Source organism: Malaclemys terrapin, chromosome 11 (assembly GCF_027887155.1).
Source record: "Malaclemys terrapin pileata isolate rMalTer1 chromosome 11, rMalTer1.hap1, whole genome shotgun sequence".
In the NCBI taxonomy this organism is placed as follows: domain Eukaryota; kingdom Metazoa; phylum Chordata; order Testudines; family Emydidae; genus Malaclemys; species Malaclemys terrapin.
The window spans coordinates 29639362-29653972 of NC_071515.1; the positions used below are offsets into that span (position 1 = coordinate 29639362).

A 14611-nucleotide genomic window follows, 5' to 3' on the forward strand; every position below is an offset into this window, starting at 1 on the left:
TTACCGTTGGGAATGTTGAAATGCCTATAGTTATCCTTGGGAACCCAGCCTACCCCTTAATGCCATGGCTCATGAAGCCATACACAGGCACCCTGGACAGTAGTAAGGAGCAGTTCAACTATAGGCTGAGCAAGTGCAGAATGGTGGTAGAATGTGTATTTGGACATTTAAAAGCTTGCTGGTGCAGTTTACTGACTAGTTTAGACCACAGCGAAACCAATATTCCCATTGTTATTGCTGCTTGCTGGGTGCTCCACAATATCTGTGAGAGTAAGGGGGAGTCATTTATGACGGGGTGAGAGGTTGAGGCAAATTGCCTGGTGGCCGATTATGGTGTGACAGTTCTATTTGTTTCTTCGTGATGAAAACCCGCCTCCTTTGTTGACTCTACTTTCCTGTAAGCCAACCGACCTCCCCCCTTCAATCACTGCTTTCAGAGGCAATAAAGTAATTATTGTTTCAAAATCATGCATTCTTTATTAATTCATCACACAAATAGGGGGAAAACTCACAAGGTAGCCCGGGAGGGGTGGGTGAGGTGGGAAGCACTGGGTGGGGGGTGGATGAGGGGAGGAGGGAAGGACAATGCCATACTACAGTTCAAAACTTATTGAATGCCAGCCTTCTGTTGCTTGGGCAATCCTCTGGGGTGGAGTGGCTGGGTGCCCATGGCCTCGCCCTCCTCCCCCCGTGTTCTTGGGCATCTGGGTGTGGAGGATATGGAACTTGGGGAGGAGGGCAGGTGGTTATACAGGGGCTACATCGGCGGTCTGTGCTCCTGCTGCCTTTCCTGCAGCTCCACCAGACGCCTGAGCATGTCGGTTTGCTCCCACATTAGGCTCATTAGTCTCTGGACGGAGATGATAGGGGCAGTGTAGAAACATTTGCAGCTGCGGGAGGAAAAAAAGGGAGAGTAGTAGTATTTAAAAAGATACATTTTAGAGAACAAAGGGAAGACTATTTCACACTGAATCAAGCGATTTACATTACATAGCACATGTGCTTCACCCCCCTGCCCCCACTGCGTGGCTAGTATCAGGGAAGATCCCTCTCAGCCAAATGCGAACAGCTCAGCATGAACAGGCCTCCACCCACTGCATGGCAAAGGCTTTTAGAGTACCTGCAGGAGAGTTTCATGGAGATGTCCCTGGAGGATTTCCGCTCCATCTCTAGACATGTTAACAGACTTTTCCAGTAGCTATACTGGTTGCAAATGCATCCCAAGTCTTCAGGGGAAATTAAACATTAAACATGCTTGCTTTTAAACCCTGTATTATATTTACAAAGGTACACTCACCAGAGGTGCCTTCTCTGGCTTCATGGTCCCGGAGCCCGCTTTGGGAGGATTGGGAGGGTATTGGCTCCAGGGTGATGAACAGTTCCTGGCTGCCAGGGAGAAGGGATTCTCTGCTTGCCTGCTGCATGGATTCTTCTCCCCATACAGCAATCAGATCAAGTACCTCCTGTTCGGTCCATGCTGGAGATCTTTTGCGATTCTGGGACTCCAGGGTCACCTGTGCTGACCAGCTCGCCATGCTGGCCAAACAGGAAATGAAATTCAAAAGTTCCCAGGGCTTTTCCTGTCTACCTGGCCAGTGCATCTCAGTTGAGAGTGCTGTCCAGAGCAGTCACAATGGAGCACTCTGGGATAGCTCCCGGAGGCCAATACCGTAGAATTACGTCCACACTATCCCAAATTCGACCCGGTGATGTTGATTTCAGCGCTAATCCCCTCGTCGGGGAGGAGTACAGAAATAGATTTTAAGAGCCCTTTAAGTCAACAAAAATGGCTTCATTGTGTGGTCAGGTGCAGGGTTAAATCGATCTAATGCTGCTAAATTCAACCTAAACTCGTAGTGTAAACCAGAGCCAAGAGGCACACAGGAAGTTTGGGGCAGGAGAGGGGAACAGATTGCATGCTTTCAAAGCAGGGGTACCTGGTTTAGCTGAGGGCCAACCAAAGGCAAAACAAGCTGACCTGGGAGAAGAGAGAAAGAACTAGAAAGGCTCCATAATTGGGAAATCAAGCCATGAGCGGCAGGAGAAGGACCTTAGACTCCCCCAGAGGACTTTGATCCCAACCCAGAGAATGCTTGGGACCGGTGAGGAAACTGAGGCAGGTAAATGGATGTAGGTTTTATTATTTTTGGATAGATCTGTGTATTTCTCATGCAATTACATAAACAGTAATGGTATTTTAGAATCTTGGGCAAAGTCTGTGTGTGTGTTATATGTTACACATATCATGTGCCCTTGAAGAATAAACCAGTGGATCCAGAATGCCTATATGACTGGATTTCTGGGAAAAGGTGTGTTTAAGCTTTTGGGGAATTTCAGGGGTAAGCACTGATAACAGGGGCCAGCCAGTTGTGGGCCACAACACTCAGAAGGGGGTGCTAAGTAGAGGAACTGCACGCCAAAAATGTGCCTAGGGACCCCAAGACAGGGGCAATGCCTGGACTCAGTTCAGACTCAGGAGGGTTAAAGAACATAGGATCCAACAATTGATTCCCTCACAGCAGTCTGGTGAATGGCAAAGAGGGAGTGTTTAACTAGATCTGTCACAAATGCCTTCCTCATTTCTTTCTTTCAATTATGTCTTTGTCCCATACCTAATAGTTTCACAACTTGATTTATGTACTTTCATTTCCATCTGCATCTCAAGAGTAGTGTTGCTTATATCTATCTAATCCAGTTTATTTATAATTCAATTTTGCCTTTATCCTACAATAATGTAACAGTTACCCCTGTAGCAGATGAGCTTTGATTCCTATCAAGTGACAGGAGTATTACCTTGTTCCATATCGCGTGCCTGGGGCCAGGAGCTAAAAATCAGTCTTTGCCCTTTTCCAGTCTTCTGGAATCTCTCCCGTCTCCCATGATTTATCTTTGGGAAAAGGGCAAATATAGTGCCCATCTATAAAAAGGGAAATAAAAACAACCCAGGAAACTACAGACCAGTTAGTTTAACTTCTGTCCAGGGAAGATAATGGAGCAAGTAATTAAGGAAATCATCTGCAAACACTTGGAAGGTGGTAAGGTGATAGGGAACAGCCAGCATAGATTTGTAAAGAATAAATCATGTCAAACCAATCTGATAGCTTTATTTGATAGGATAACGAGTCTTGTGGATAAGGGAGAAGCTGTGGATGTGGTATACCTAGACTTTAGTAAGGCATTTGATATGGTCTCGCATGATATTCTTATCGATAAACTAGGCAAATACAATTTAAATGGGGCTACTATAAGGTGGGTGCATAACTGGCTGGATAACTGTACTCAAAGAGTTGTTATTAATGGTTCCCAATCCTGCTGGAAAGGCATAACGAGTGGGGTTCCGCAGGGATCTGTTTTGGGACCGGCTCTGTTCAATATCTTCATTAACGACTTAGATATTGGCATAGAAAGTACGCTTATTAAGTTTGCGGATGGTACCAAACTGGGAGGGATTGCAACTGCTTTGGAGGACAGGGTCATAATTCAAAATGATCTGGACAAATTGGAGAAATGGTCTGAGTTAAACAGGATGAAGTTTAACAAAGACAAATGCAAAGTGCTCCACTTAGGAAGAAAAAATCAGTTTCACACATACAGAATGGGAAGAGACTGTCTAAGAAGGAGTATGGCAGAAAGGGATCTAGGGGTTATAGTGGACCACAAGCTAAATATGAGTCAACAGTGTGATGCTGTTGCAAAAAAAGCAAACATGATTCTGGGATGTATTAACAGGTGTGTTGTGAGCAAGACACGAGAAGTCATTCTTCCGCTCTACTCTGCTCTGGTTAGGCCCCAGCTGGAGTACTGTGTCCAGTTCTGGGCACCGCATTTCAAGAAAGATGTGGAGAAATTGGAAAGGGTCCAGAGAAGAGCAACAAGAATGATTAAAGGTCTTGAGAACATGACCTATGAAGGAAGGCTGAAAGAATTGGGTTTGTTTAGTTTGGAAAAGAGAAGACTGAGAGGGGACATGATAGCAGTTTTCAGGTATCTAAAAGGGTGTCATAAGGAGGAGGGAGAAAACTTGTTCACCTTAGCCTCTAAGGCTAGAACAAGAAGCAATGGGCTAAAACTGCAGCAAGGGAGGTCTAGGTTGGACATTAGGAAAAAGTTCCTAACTGTCAGAGTGGTTAAACACTGGAATAAATTGCCTAGGGAGGTTGTGGAGTCTCCATCTCTGGAGATATTTAAGAGTAGGTTAGATAAATGTCTATCAGGGATGGTCTAGACAGTATTTGGTCCTGCCATGCGGGCAGGGGACTGGACTCGATGACCTCTCGAGGTCCCTTCCAGTCCTAGAATCTATGAATCTATGAATTTATGAAATGCTCTAAAAATCTCTCCCAAGTTCTGTGTAACAGAGTAAAACAACTGTAATTATTTTATTGTAAAAATAAGGACTTTCCAAAACAGGCACCCTCACATCACCTACACTCTGTCCACTAATCCTTTTTTGTGGAATTGTTTACATTCCAAGCCCGTGAGAAGCTTTCAAACAGCCATCTTTTTCTACTTAAAATCTACCATTTTTTTTCTTTTTACCCGAAATGTAGACTTTCTCCCCAAACCTAAACTGGTGTAAGGTTCAGGACATGCAATATTCAGTCCTAGATCAAGATAATTTTAAGATCAGCTATCTTATGAGCCACCAGGGTTAGAAGAACAAGCCACATTGTCTTTGGAGAGTTGAGATTTCCCCTCTTCTAATGTTATAAAACTTGTGATTCTGTCCCTGGGAGTTTGTAACTAGCAGGACTTAAAATTACCATGCCTTATTATATAGACAAGCTAGTTTATATAACTTCTGGAGGTTTTAAAAGTGTTCTTTTTCCCCCCGTCACCCTGTGTATAGCCAAGGCTATAAGAAAACAGCACATAAGACAGGTATAAATAAATAAACATAAAAACTCTAAAAAGTACCTAAAATAACTTCTTTTAAAATGTGGTGTAAACAAAGCCCATTCTTCTGCCTCTGCAGCTATCAATATTATTTCCATAGTAAGAAGACTACCTCAAGTGGGGGAAGAAAAAACCCAAACAAAACAGCACTGCAGAGCCAAACAAGCTTCCTAAATAACCAAACAAAATAAGAAAAAAATATGTGGGATACATAAAATCTGAGATAGGGTGATATATGGCTCTTATTGCCACCTGTTTAAGAGGAGCTGCATAATTCCCTTGCTGCCAAGTATGGTCAACCCATCACAAGTTTTCCAAATAATTAAAAATAATAAACAATGGTAAATAACACCTTTCATTTCAAAGTACCAGTATGCTTAAGGAAATGTGAATAATTTCCTTTGAAACTGGAATCATCTTGTCCATCAAGTACTTCCATTCGGGCATTCACTGTCAGTTTGAATAAATAAACTCAAGGCTAAATTCTCCTCACAGATCACGTTTTCAAGGCTGTTGTACCCTCTCTATACATGTGAATACCCACTGCCCTAAATTTACAGAATAGAAAAGATTTTAGAAATAGTGCTGGTGTCTTTCTTTAATAATAGTATCTAGAATCATGTATTGTACTATAGAGAGCAGATTAGTACTTAAGAGATCTACCAGGTGACTGACAGAGAACTTGGATCTCAGTCTTCGTCTATGGACATTTCATATTAACACCTGATGAAGTTACTAAAAACCTATGGACTCAAAGTTGTCACTTCAATAAGGACGACTATGTAAAATCCACTATTTTTTTTTGCTTCTTAGGTACACACCTGAATGAAAAGAAAGTAGCTTATTTTCTGTCTCCATCTGCTGGTAGGAGGTCATATTATCCATATACCAGTGTTGGGACTGATCTAAGATACTAGAGTTAGTTTTTCCATTGCAATGAATGTCTGCCAATATTGGCGAAAATAAAGCAAGAATGTACATAGTTTACCTTTTAGCAACACACTTTATTTTTGCATTGGTGGTAGTTAGTTTGCCCACACATTTAGCATGTTATGTGACACTGTGTGCCAACTTCACTGCAGTCACTTCATGTATTAGATTTGAGGGGGTTAAATAGTTGCTTATATTTGGTGCTATTTTGTCCAGACATCCTACAAGTGCACATAGTAGTTTGGTTTTGAAACTTATGCTACATGAGAATTATAAAGTTGGGAAGAATGTAAGGGGAGGAACCTAATGATAAGATATCAGGCTCATTACTGCCTTCATGGATCAGGTAAGGGCAGGCTCATAGCTTGAATGCAATACTAAATGCAGCAGTGTGGAGTTAGACCCTAGGTGAGGAAATAAACACTGATCTCTTCCTGGAACTTGGTCGTGTTTAGAGAGACACAATAGGAATGGAGGAAACCGGGTAATACTTTACCGTGAATAGTGTGACGTTGACCCTTTAATAGGGTTGCCAACTTTCCAGTTTCTGGACACTGGACACCCCTGCTCCACTCCCTCCCACAAGGACCAACCCTCCATTCGCTCCTCCCCTTCCCCCCATGCCCAGGCCAGGCAGGGCTGCCCAGAGGGGGGGCAAGTGGGGCAATTTTCCCCAGGCCCCGCAGGGGCCCCCCACAAGAATATAGTATTCTATAGTATTGCAACTTTTTTTTATGGAAGGGGCCCCCAAAATTGCTTTGCCCCAGGCCCCCTGAATCCTCTGGGTGGCACTGAGGCCAGGGACCACTGCACTCTCCCCACCCCACCAGTTACCTGCTGGGTGAAGTCTCCTTCCGCTGCACCTGCTCACCCCTCCCCCAAGGCATGTTCAGCCCACCCTCAGCAGCTGGGCCTGGGGTGGGGGCGGTAGCCTACTGCCACCGCCTCCCACAGCCAGGCTCTCTCTCAGACAGCCCAGCCACTCTCCGACCCATTTCTGGCTCACTCAGACTCTGACCCTGGCAGCCGGGCCTGGGTGGGGAGTGGAAGGGATGGGATCACCCACTTCTCACACCAGCTGCTCCACTTGGGGTCGGCGTGAGAGCCAACCAGCCTCCCAACCACTCTGGCGGCTGCCTGCAAGAGAGAGCAAGCCTGGCTGTGGGAGGACAGAACCCCTCTCCCTGCCCTGGCAGGTCAATCTGGGGGTGGGGTGGGCATGTGCCCCCACATGCCCCGCTAGCTCCTGTAGATGGCAACCGGACTTGTGGTGTCCAATATTCCTTTTAGACCCAACATCTGGCAACCCTACCCTTGAACAGCTACTGAGCCTGTATTCCTCACTGATAAAATGTCCTTTGAACAGAAAGAAGCCAGCATTCATTAGGCTACTGAATAGCATATGGTTGACACCCCTCTCCCCCATAAAAGCCATTCAGCAAATCATTTCAATATATACCATCGTGACATTGTGCAGTCTATGGTTTTAAAGTGAATATAATGTAACTGGGATATGCTTCATGCAAAAGGTCTCTTGTAAGGTATCATTACAAAGCTTATAACCTGAGTGTGATCATTCTATTTGTATAAATGTACCACTCTTGTATCTGAAACTAGAAATATAAACTATAACTCTGAGGGCTTATTGTAATTATGCAAAGTGTGGGCCATTAATGGTGGTTTGAAATCTTGACTCCCATTAACCAGGGCCATTGTCTGCAGATGGCTGTGTTTTACCTGCGAGTCTTCCTGTATGTGTGTGTGCTGGCAAATGGGTAATGAAGTCTTGCAGTGACACGTGATCATGTCACCTGAACTGGAATCCATCTTTAACCTGGTGCTTTTCCAGTGAGGGGGGTGGAAACCCAGAGGGACAAAGGGTTCCCGCCTTATGCAAAAGGTATATAAAGGGGTGGGAACAGAACAAAGGGAGAGAGAGGAGCCATCATAAAGAATCCCCTAGCTAGCACCTAAGATGGCAGGAAAAACAGGAGCAGAGGAAGTCCTGGTACATTAGGTGGCAGCTCCCAAGGGGATTGTGTGATCCAACCCGTCACAGCCATCATATGCTGTTTTAGTTACAGAATTGTTAAACAAAGACGACATTGCGATTCTGCGGGTATCAAACTATGTATTGAAACCCCCTCTCCCCCCCCCCCCCCACAGTAAATAAGCTTGATGGGCAGTTAAAGCAGACAGGCCGTATTACATTTCCCAACAATTGTTCTTTCCTTCAACTCTTGGGGGCAATCTATCAGTTTCTCAAACACAGTAATAATGATGTTTCCTGTTACTGTTTATCTGTAATCCTTCTGTAGCATTACAGTACATACATTTTCTATTATGATGTGTGCAAAACTTCAATACACAAGAACATCCACACTATTTGTAACAATAGAGCAGAATAAATGATACAATACTTCAGTATGGCTTTTTTAGGGTGTGTTCTCTTCCTTTATTTTCTTATACACAAATGGCAGAAAAGAGGAAGTCTCCAACACACTGGTTCAATCTGACCATCTGTGTGGAAAAGGGTTGAATGTAGGGTGACCAGATGTCCCGATTTTTGGGTCTCTTTCTTATATAGGCTCCTATTACCCCCCCGTCCCGATTTTTCACACTTGCTGTCTGGTCACCCTAGTTGAATGCTGCCTTGGTCACTGTCACCTTGCGTAATGCTCTGGATACTTCTGGAACCCACTGGAATTCCATTAGAGCTCCACACAGAAAATTTCTCCTTGACATTTTTATACATTGGACAGATCAGCAAAAAGTGCTGAGCAATTTTTTTCCACTGATGATTTCAGAATACAAAGTCACTTCATTGCTAGATTTACGCTGATAAAGCTACTTAAGCACCATACTCTAGATAATCTTTGAGCATTTGTGGTTCTTGCTTTGAACTGTTCAAGTCTAATTAACAGATATGAGTGATGGATAAATTGCTAATAAAAGTCAACACTATAAATTGACTGTAAAACAAGAACAGCTGTGTTTTAGTGAAATGGAAGTGATATGCTCAGTCAAATGGTTCTGTATACCTTTGTTTAGAGCTCAAGAAAGGAAGCTTTTCAAAAAACCTTTCTACACTCTATATTGAGATAATTAAGGGCATGTTTATATTAGCAGGGGACAGGGGATGAGGAAGCTAACACTGATTTTAACACTGGTGATAAAACAGTGGTAGTTGGGGGCTGAGCAACAAAATGCCCATTACGTAAGTGGTTAAAAAGATTTTTAAAAATTATTCTTTGACTTCATTTATGTACCAAAAGCCTATTAAAGGGTTCATTGCCCTTCCAGAATAGATGCTGTGTTTCTTTTTAAGTGGTGAAGTTCAGTCAACTGGAATTTTTGAAATGTTACATTAGAAAGTATTAATGCACAAATACTTTCAACATCTGAAGCACCTTATATCCAAAGATCTCTCAGTGCTCAACAAATGTCAGTGAGATATTTCAAACCTGTGAGATATTAGACTGCATTCACCCATGCTGCAAAGGGAAGTGGTGGTGATGGGGCAGGTAAGCTGCTATTTCTGGGGGATTAGGACAGTCAGGGTTTGCAGTGCCTGGCTGAGATGTCTGCTTTTCTGCTAAACTGTTAGTTACCTCCTTCTCCCACCTTGTTGTGTTTTGTCCATCTGCCACATCCTGTCCACTACCCAGATTGTATGTTCTCTGCAGCTGGGACTGTCTTCTCTGTTACTTGCCCGTACAGAGTCTATCACAATAGGACCCTGATCCTCAACTGGGGTTTCCAGAAGATACAAAATAAATAGCAGCAGCTGCTATGAAGTAAGGTTCAGAGTCTATAGAAATCCTGGTTGGAAAAGCTGCCTGTCCCTTTTGATCAATACTGCCCACTTTTGGGCCCTCCGTAGGCCATCCCTGACAGAGCAGTGGTTCTGGGACTCTTTCAGAGACTTTCTTGTGCCTTAGATATTTGAGGGCACCAGCCAATATAATACAGAATTGAATCAAGCCCATCATCTACATTTTACAGGTTGGAGAATAAACGACAGAGGTTAACAGTTGTTTGAGACAGAGTGGGGACAAAACCCAGATCCTGTGCTTTAATCTCAAGACCAGCCTTCCTTTCTTAACTAAAATATATTAAAACTGCACAATACTTGCTTTGAAATAATACCTTTTACATCAAATATTAGGATCCAATAAGAAACTTATGACAAAGGATTGAAAGAGAGCTTTTTGGTAGAACACAGTATTTAATCCATTAACATAATATTTAAGTTCATAAGAAAATATAAAATGCAACATGTCTTGATGTATCTAGAGAGCAGCTACCCAACTGTAGTCCATTCTTCTTATCTTTCGCAGTTGTTTTTCCTGAGATTTAGACAGTTTAGTTTGGGTAATTTCACCCAAAAACTCTGTAGGATTTATATCTTGCTCCATCTCAGTAAGCTCTAAATCCTCATCTGATTCATCCTCTGCTTTTTCACTGTCCATTTCAACTTCATCAACCACTTCTCCGGCACTTTAAAGTAGGGGAACAGAGGAAAAGAGAGACTATTAGCATATTCTACCACAAGAAGGAATGAAAATATAGTTTCGATACTAAACCATGATACTGAGTTAAATTGTCTGTGCAGGTGAATTTATATACGTTATATGACTTATTTACGTAGCACTGCAAGAGCACTAGGTATTTTACTTACAAGGAAAAGATATGCCTCAAAGAATTTACAATTTAAACAGATTACTCTCAGCATATGTTGCACATATATACACAAACACACTACAAATATCTATAGTAAGGCCTAATATTTGGGTCTGATCCAATGTCCTTTGAAGTCGATGGAAAAATTCCCATTGGCTTAAATGGGCACTAGAACAATCCCTTAAACTGAACAGCTATATGTTCAACTGCATGCATCACACACCTTTGCCCATCTCACCCACTCTCTACCCACTAATCCATTTCTCCTGGATTTATTATAACAATCCAAACCCTTGAACACTTCCAAATACCTGCTGTTTTATTTGAAATGAAACGTATCTGATAATTTTTTTCTCCATATTATATTTGTATAAGGTACTGTATAGACTATATTCAGTCCTGCATCAGTAATAGCTATAATCTCATGATTTTACAGAACTAGAAATGGGTGTTTTAGACCATTGGAAGAGTGAGTTTTCCACCCTCCCTACAGGCCACAATATCATCTTTAAGGCCTGGAGAATGCAGAGATATCAGACCTTAAAGTGTCGACATTTATAAGTATAGAAAAAGCATTACAGTTAACTTTTCAAAGAAATTTTAAAAAGTTATTGCTTATAGTGTCCTCTCTGCTGCTCACACTCCCTCAATCTTGTGCAGACGACCAAATGATATTAAGGTAGAATGGGTTTCAAAAAAAAAAGAGTCCCAATAAAAATGTTTAAAATAGTTACCTACAGAATACATGCAGCTGCATGTTGTCTGAAAGTTTAATTGGAACTTGTCTGAGATGATCTGTATAACTCTCTGCTTGCGAGTAACATGGGCGTCCTACACTCATCACTGAATTAAGAAATCTGTACCACACACCCTATATAGATAGATAGATCTATATCTCTTAGATATTTCTGCCTGCATCTTGATGTCAGTATCCATATCTGCCTGTCAATGGTATATAACCTGCATATGCGTGAAGTGTATGTATAATTTATACACACACACACACACAAGTGTGTGTGTGTGTGTGTGTGTGTGTGTGTGTGTATAAATTATACATACACTTCACGCATATGCAGGTTATATACCATTGACAGGCAGATATGGATACTGACATCAAGATAAAGTGCATAAATGTTTTACATATTTGAATGTCACTGTCTTTTTAGAGCCCAATCCTACAAATTCTTATGCTCACGTGTAACTTTACTTATTTGGATAGACCCAGTAATTACAATAGGATTTCAGATGAGTAATGTTACACATGTGTAAGTACTTACAGGATAAGCTGTTAGACTGTATGTGCAGAAATTCTAACCAGGACTACTGACAAACCCTCCTAATGTAGATACAGCTTATACCAGCTAAAAAGTGCTGTTGTCCATATAGCTTAAGCTGGTTTAGTGAGCGAACCAAGTTCTACTGGCAAAAGCACTTTTATACTGATATAACTGCATCTACATGATGGCGTTTGCTGGTACAGAAATGTTGCAAAAACAAGATAGAAAACACCCCTTCCCTGTACCAGCAAAAGTTTCTAGTGTCTGGTGTATGTCTTTGAAAGTGTTTGTGAAATGCCTAATGCATAGGGTACCCAATCCTGGTTTGAGCTGTCTGAGCTGGTGGGCACTACCACAATATGAATAATAATTAAAAAAAAAAAAAAAAAACCCAACCATGTTTCTCTGGAGATCTAATTCATTGTTTGGTACACACTTATGTATAAAAGGTTTTCAAGAATAGGCGGTCTAAAGATTAATCTTAGCATGCTAAGTATTTTATTGGTTTCAGTGTACTTAGCATGCTAATAAATCTACTACAAAATTACTATTATCTTTTTTTTTTTTTTTTTTTTTTTTTTTTTACACAAGAACATACATTCATCTCACAAAAGAGTAAGCTTCATAAATGAAGACACCTCCGACATACCAAAGTGTTGCATATTGCTGCTAAACCAGTTAATCCTGTAAGCTTGCTATGCATGCTATCAATAAATTAAGTCCTAATTAAAAAAAACCTTAGGAACTCCTGTGGGGGCTTCTCTCCCCCAATTTTAACTATTTAAATTTTGCTTTCATGATCTCCTTTACAGATAGAGTATTCACTTCTTGAGACTTCTAAAATGAGGAGTATGTAGAAATGAACATGGATTCAAAGTGCAATTACTAATACAAATAAATGGAAAGGTCTGTGAATGTCTAACATTTATGTAAAAATATCATTAAAAAAAGATTTGGTCCTTGAAATAAGGTTGAAAACAGTTTAATAGGAAATGAGAAATTTCTAAACTTAAAAGGCAATTTTTCTTATGTTTACATGGAGGCCAGAAAGTTTACCCTCCTGCCCCAAATCAATAAATTGGCAAAGATTGATTCTAATAACAATCTAACAAGATCTTACACCTTAGGGGGAAAGGTTACGCATTTAAAAAGCAGCTTTAGAAGATATTTAAATGGTTGCAGAAATGGCACCTTAATTATAATCATTCTTATGAAAAAAAAATAGGAAAACTGCCACAACACTTAGGAAGATCTAGCTGATATTTTCCAACTGACATATGAAACTTATTTAAGCCACCAGCCTTGACTGTTTTTACCTTTTATTCTCCTTGGATATCAGCATTGAATTGATAAAAATGGAACACAGGAAAGAAGCAGATGGCAACACATGTGCAGGAGTGTGTAGGAGCTGATGAGACAAGAAAACACTGGTTTTATTAAAGTTCCATTTTTCATGCTTTTATATATGCATGTTTATCACACACACACACACACACACACACTCTCTCTCTCTCTCTCTCTCTCTCTCACCTCTTTGATTGCAGGTGAATCTTGGGCTAAGTGACTTTGGACAACTGCTGTGCCAAGATCTGCATTCTCTTTGGATCGTTGTTGATGCCTGTGCTTTCCCAGTAGCAAATAAAAGGGGGTCATAGGGAGACTCTCCTCTACTGCCAGCTAAGTAAAAAATAGAATAGGTAGTTTAAAAGGGGAAAGAGGCCTTCCTTTCTGAGAAGAAGAAAAAGAAGAGTACAATTTTTCAGTGCCAAGAATCTGAATTCCCCCTCTCCTACTAATGCCAACAGCTAACAAAATGCTAATGTTCAGCAATAAGTGTTTAGAATTTACCCCAAGGCACAGTTCAGATATAGTCTAATTACAGTCAGATAGAAATATGCAAGAAAGTTCAGATACAGTCTAATTCACTTGGATATTGTGAATATTTTGCTTTAAATTTTACATCTAATACTCCACATTAAACTTTAATTCAGTTATAATCAGAAAAGTGACTGTAACAACAACAAAAAAGCACCTTTCTACTCAAAAGATCTGATTTCACATTCTGAATAAGATCAGATTACTTCAATTACTCAAGGGCATATTATCCCCTCTGCTTCTGCATGCAGGGTGGATAAAAACTGATAAGGTCCAAATTTAGATTATAATCTATTAAGGTCATTTAAATTAAATACAAAAATATTAAGCAGTACATGTTTGCTGCCAAATATTAAAGGAAGTCAAACCACTGGACTGGTGGAAGTCACTGGTTATGCACTGGAACCAGAATTTGCTGTAGTGCTAAACCAGTTTTTGACAACATTAGCCTCTTCTGCAGGTACAGGAAGAACATTTTCTTTATTTCAGTTCATTCCCCTAGTTCAGTTCAATTACTTGCTCGTTCAAAGTTAAGAAACTAACTGGGAGTTGAAATGGCAGGAATACTTTGTTTTCCTCTTTCAATCTAGGAATAAAATCTAGGTGTGAGAGGATTGGATCTATTAGTTCTAAAATCTTGAAGGAAACAATGACCAGAAAATCAGTTCAATTCACTAACTACAGATATTACCTTTATTTAATAAATCAAGTTTTAAATATGAAAAATATTTTGCTCAATTTTATGATAAGAAAAAAGTTTAGTATCCAGCACATTTCAAGGTACCGTAAAAACTCGTTCATAAGCTGAATATTTTTGGTAAAAAAAGTGACGCATCAAAGAGTGGGGGCGGCTTATAAACAGGTCTACACCAAAATTTGATGATTTTAAACTCTATGGCAGGGGTCGGCAATCTATGGAACGCATGTCAAAGGTGGCATGTGAGCTGATT

The 14611-nt window shown here is 40.8% G+C and overlaps 1 protein-coding gene across 2 annotated transcripts in view; it reads right to left on the minus strand.

Moving 5' to 3' along the window:
* Nucleotides 1-9859: 9859 nt before the first annotated feature.
* Nucleotides 9860-14611, minus strand: part of WDR75 (WD repeat domain 75) — a 35767-nt gene continuing 31015 nt past the window's right edge. For both annotated transcript variants that reach the window (XM_054044005.1, XM_054044006.1), the window contains exons 19-21: nt 13317-13463; nt 13103-13194; nt 9860-10326 (exon numbers count right to left, since the gene is read on the minus strand). In XM_054044005.1, coding sequence (XP_053899980.1) covers nt 10119-10326; nt 13103-13194; nt 13317-13463 — 447 coding nt within the window. In that variant the 3' untranslated portion in view covers nt 9860-10118. The remainder of the gene's footprint in view (nt 10327-13102; nt 13195-13316; nt 13464-14611) is intronic.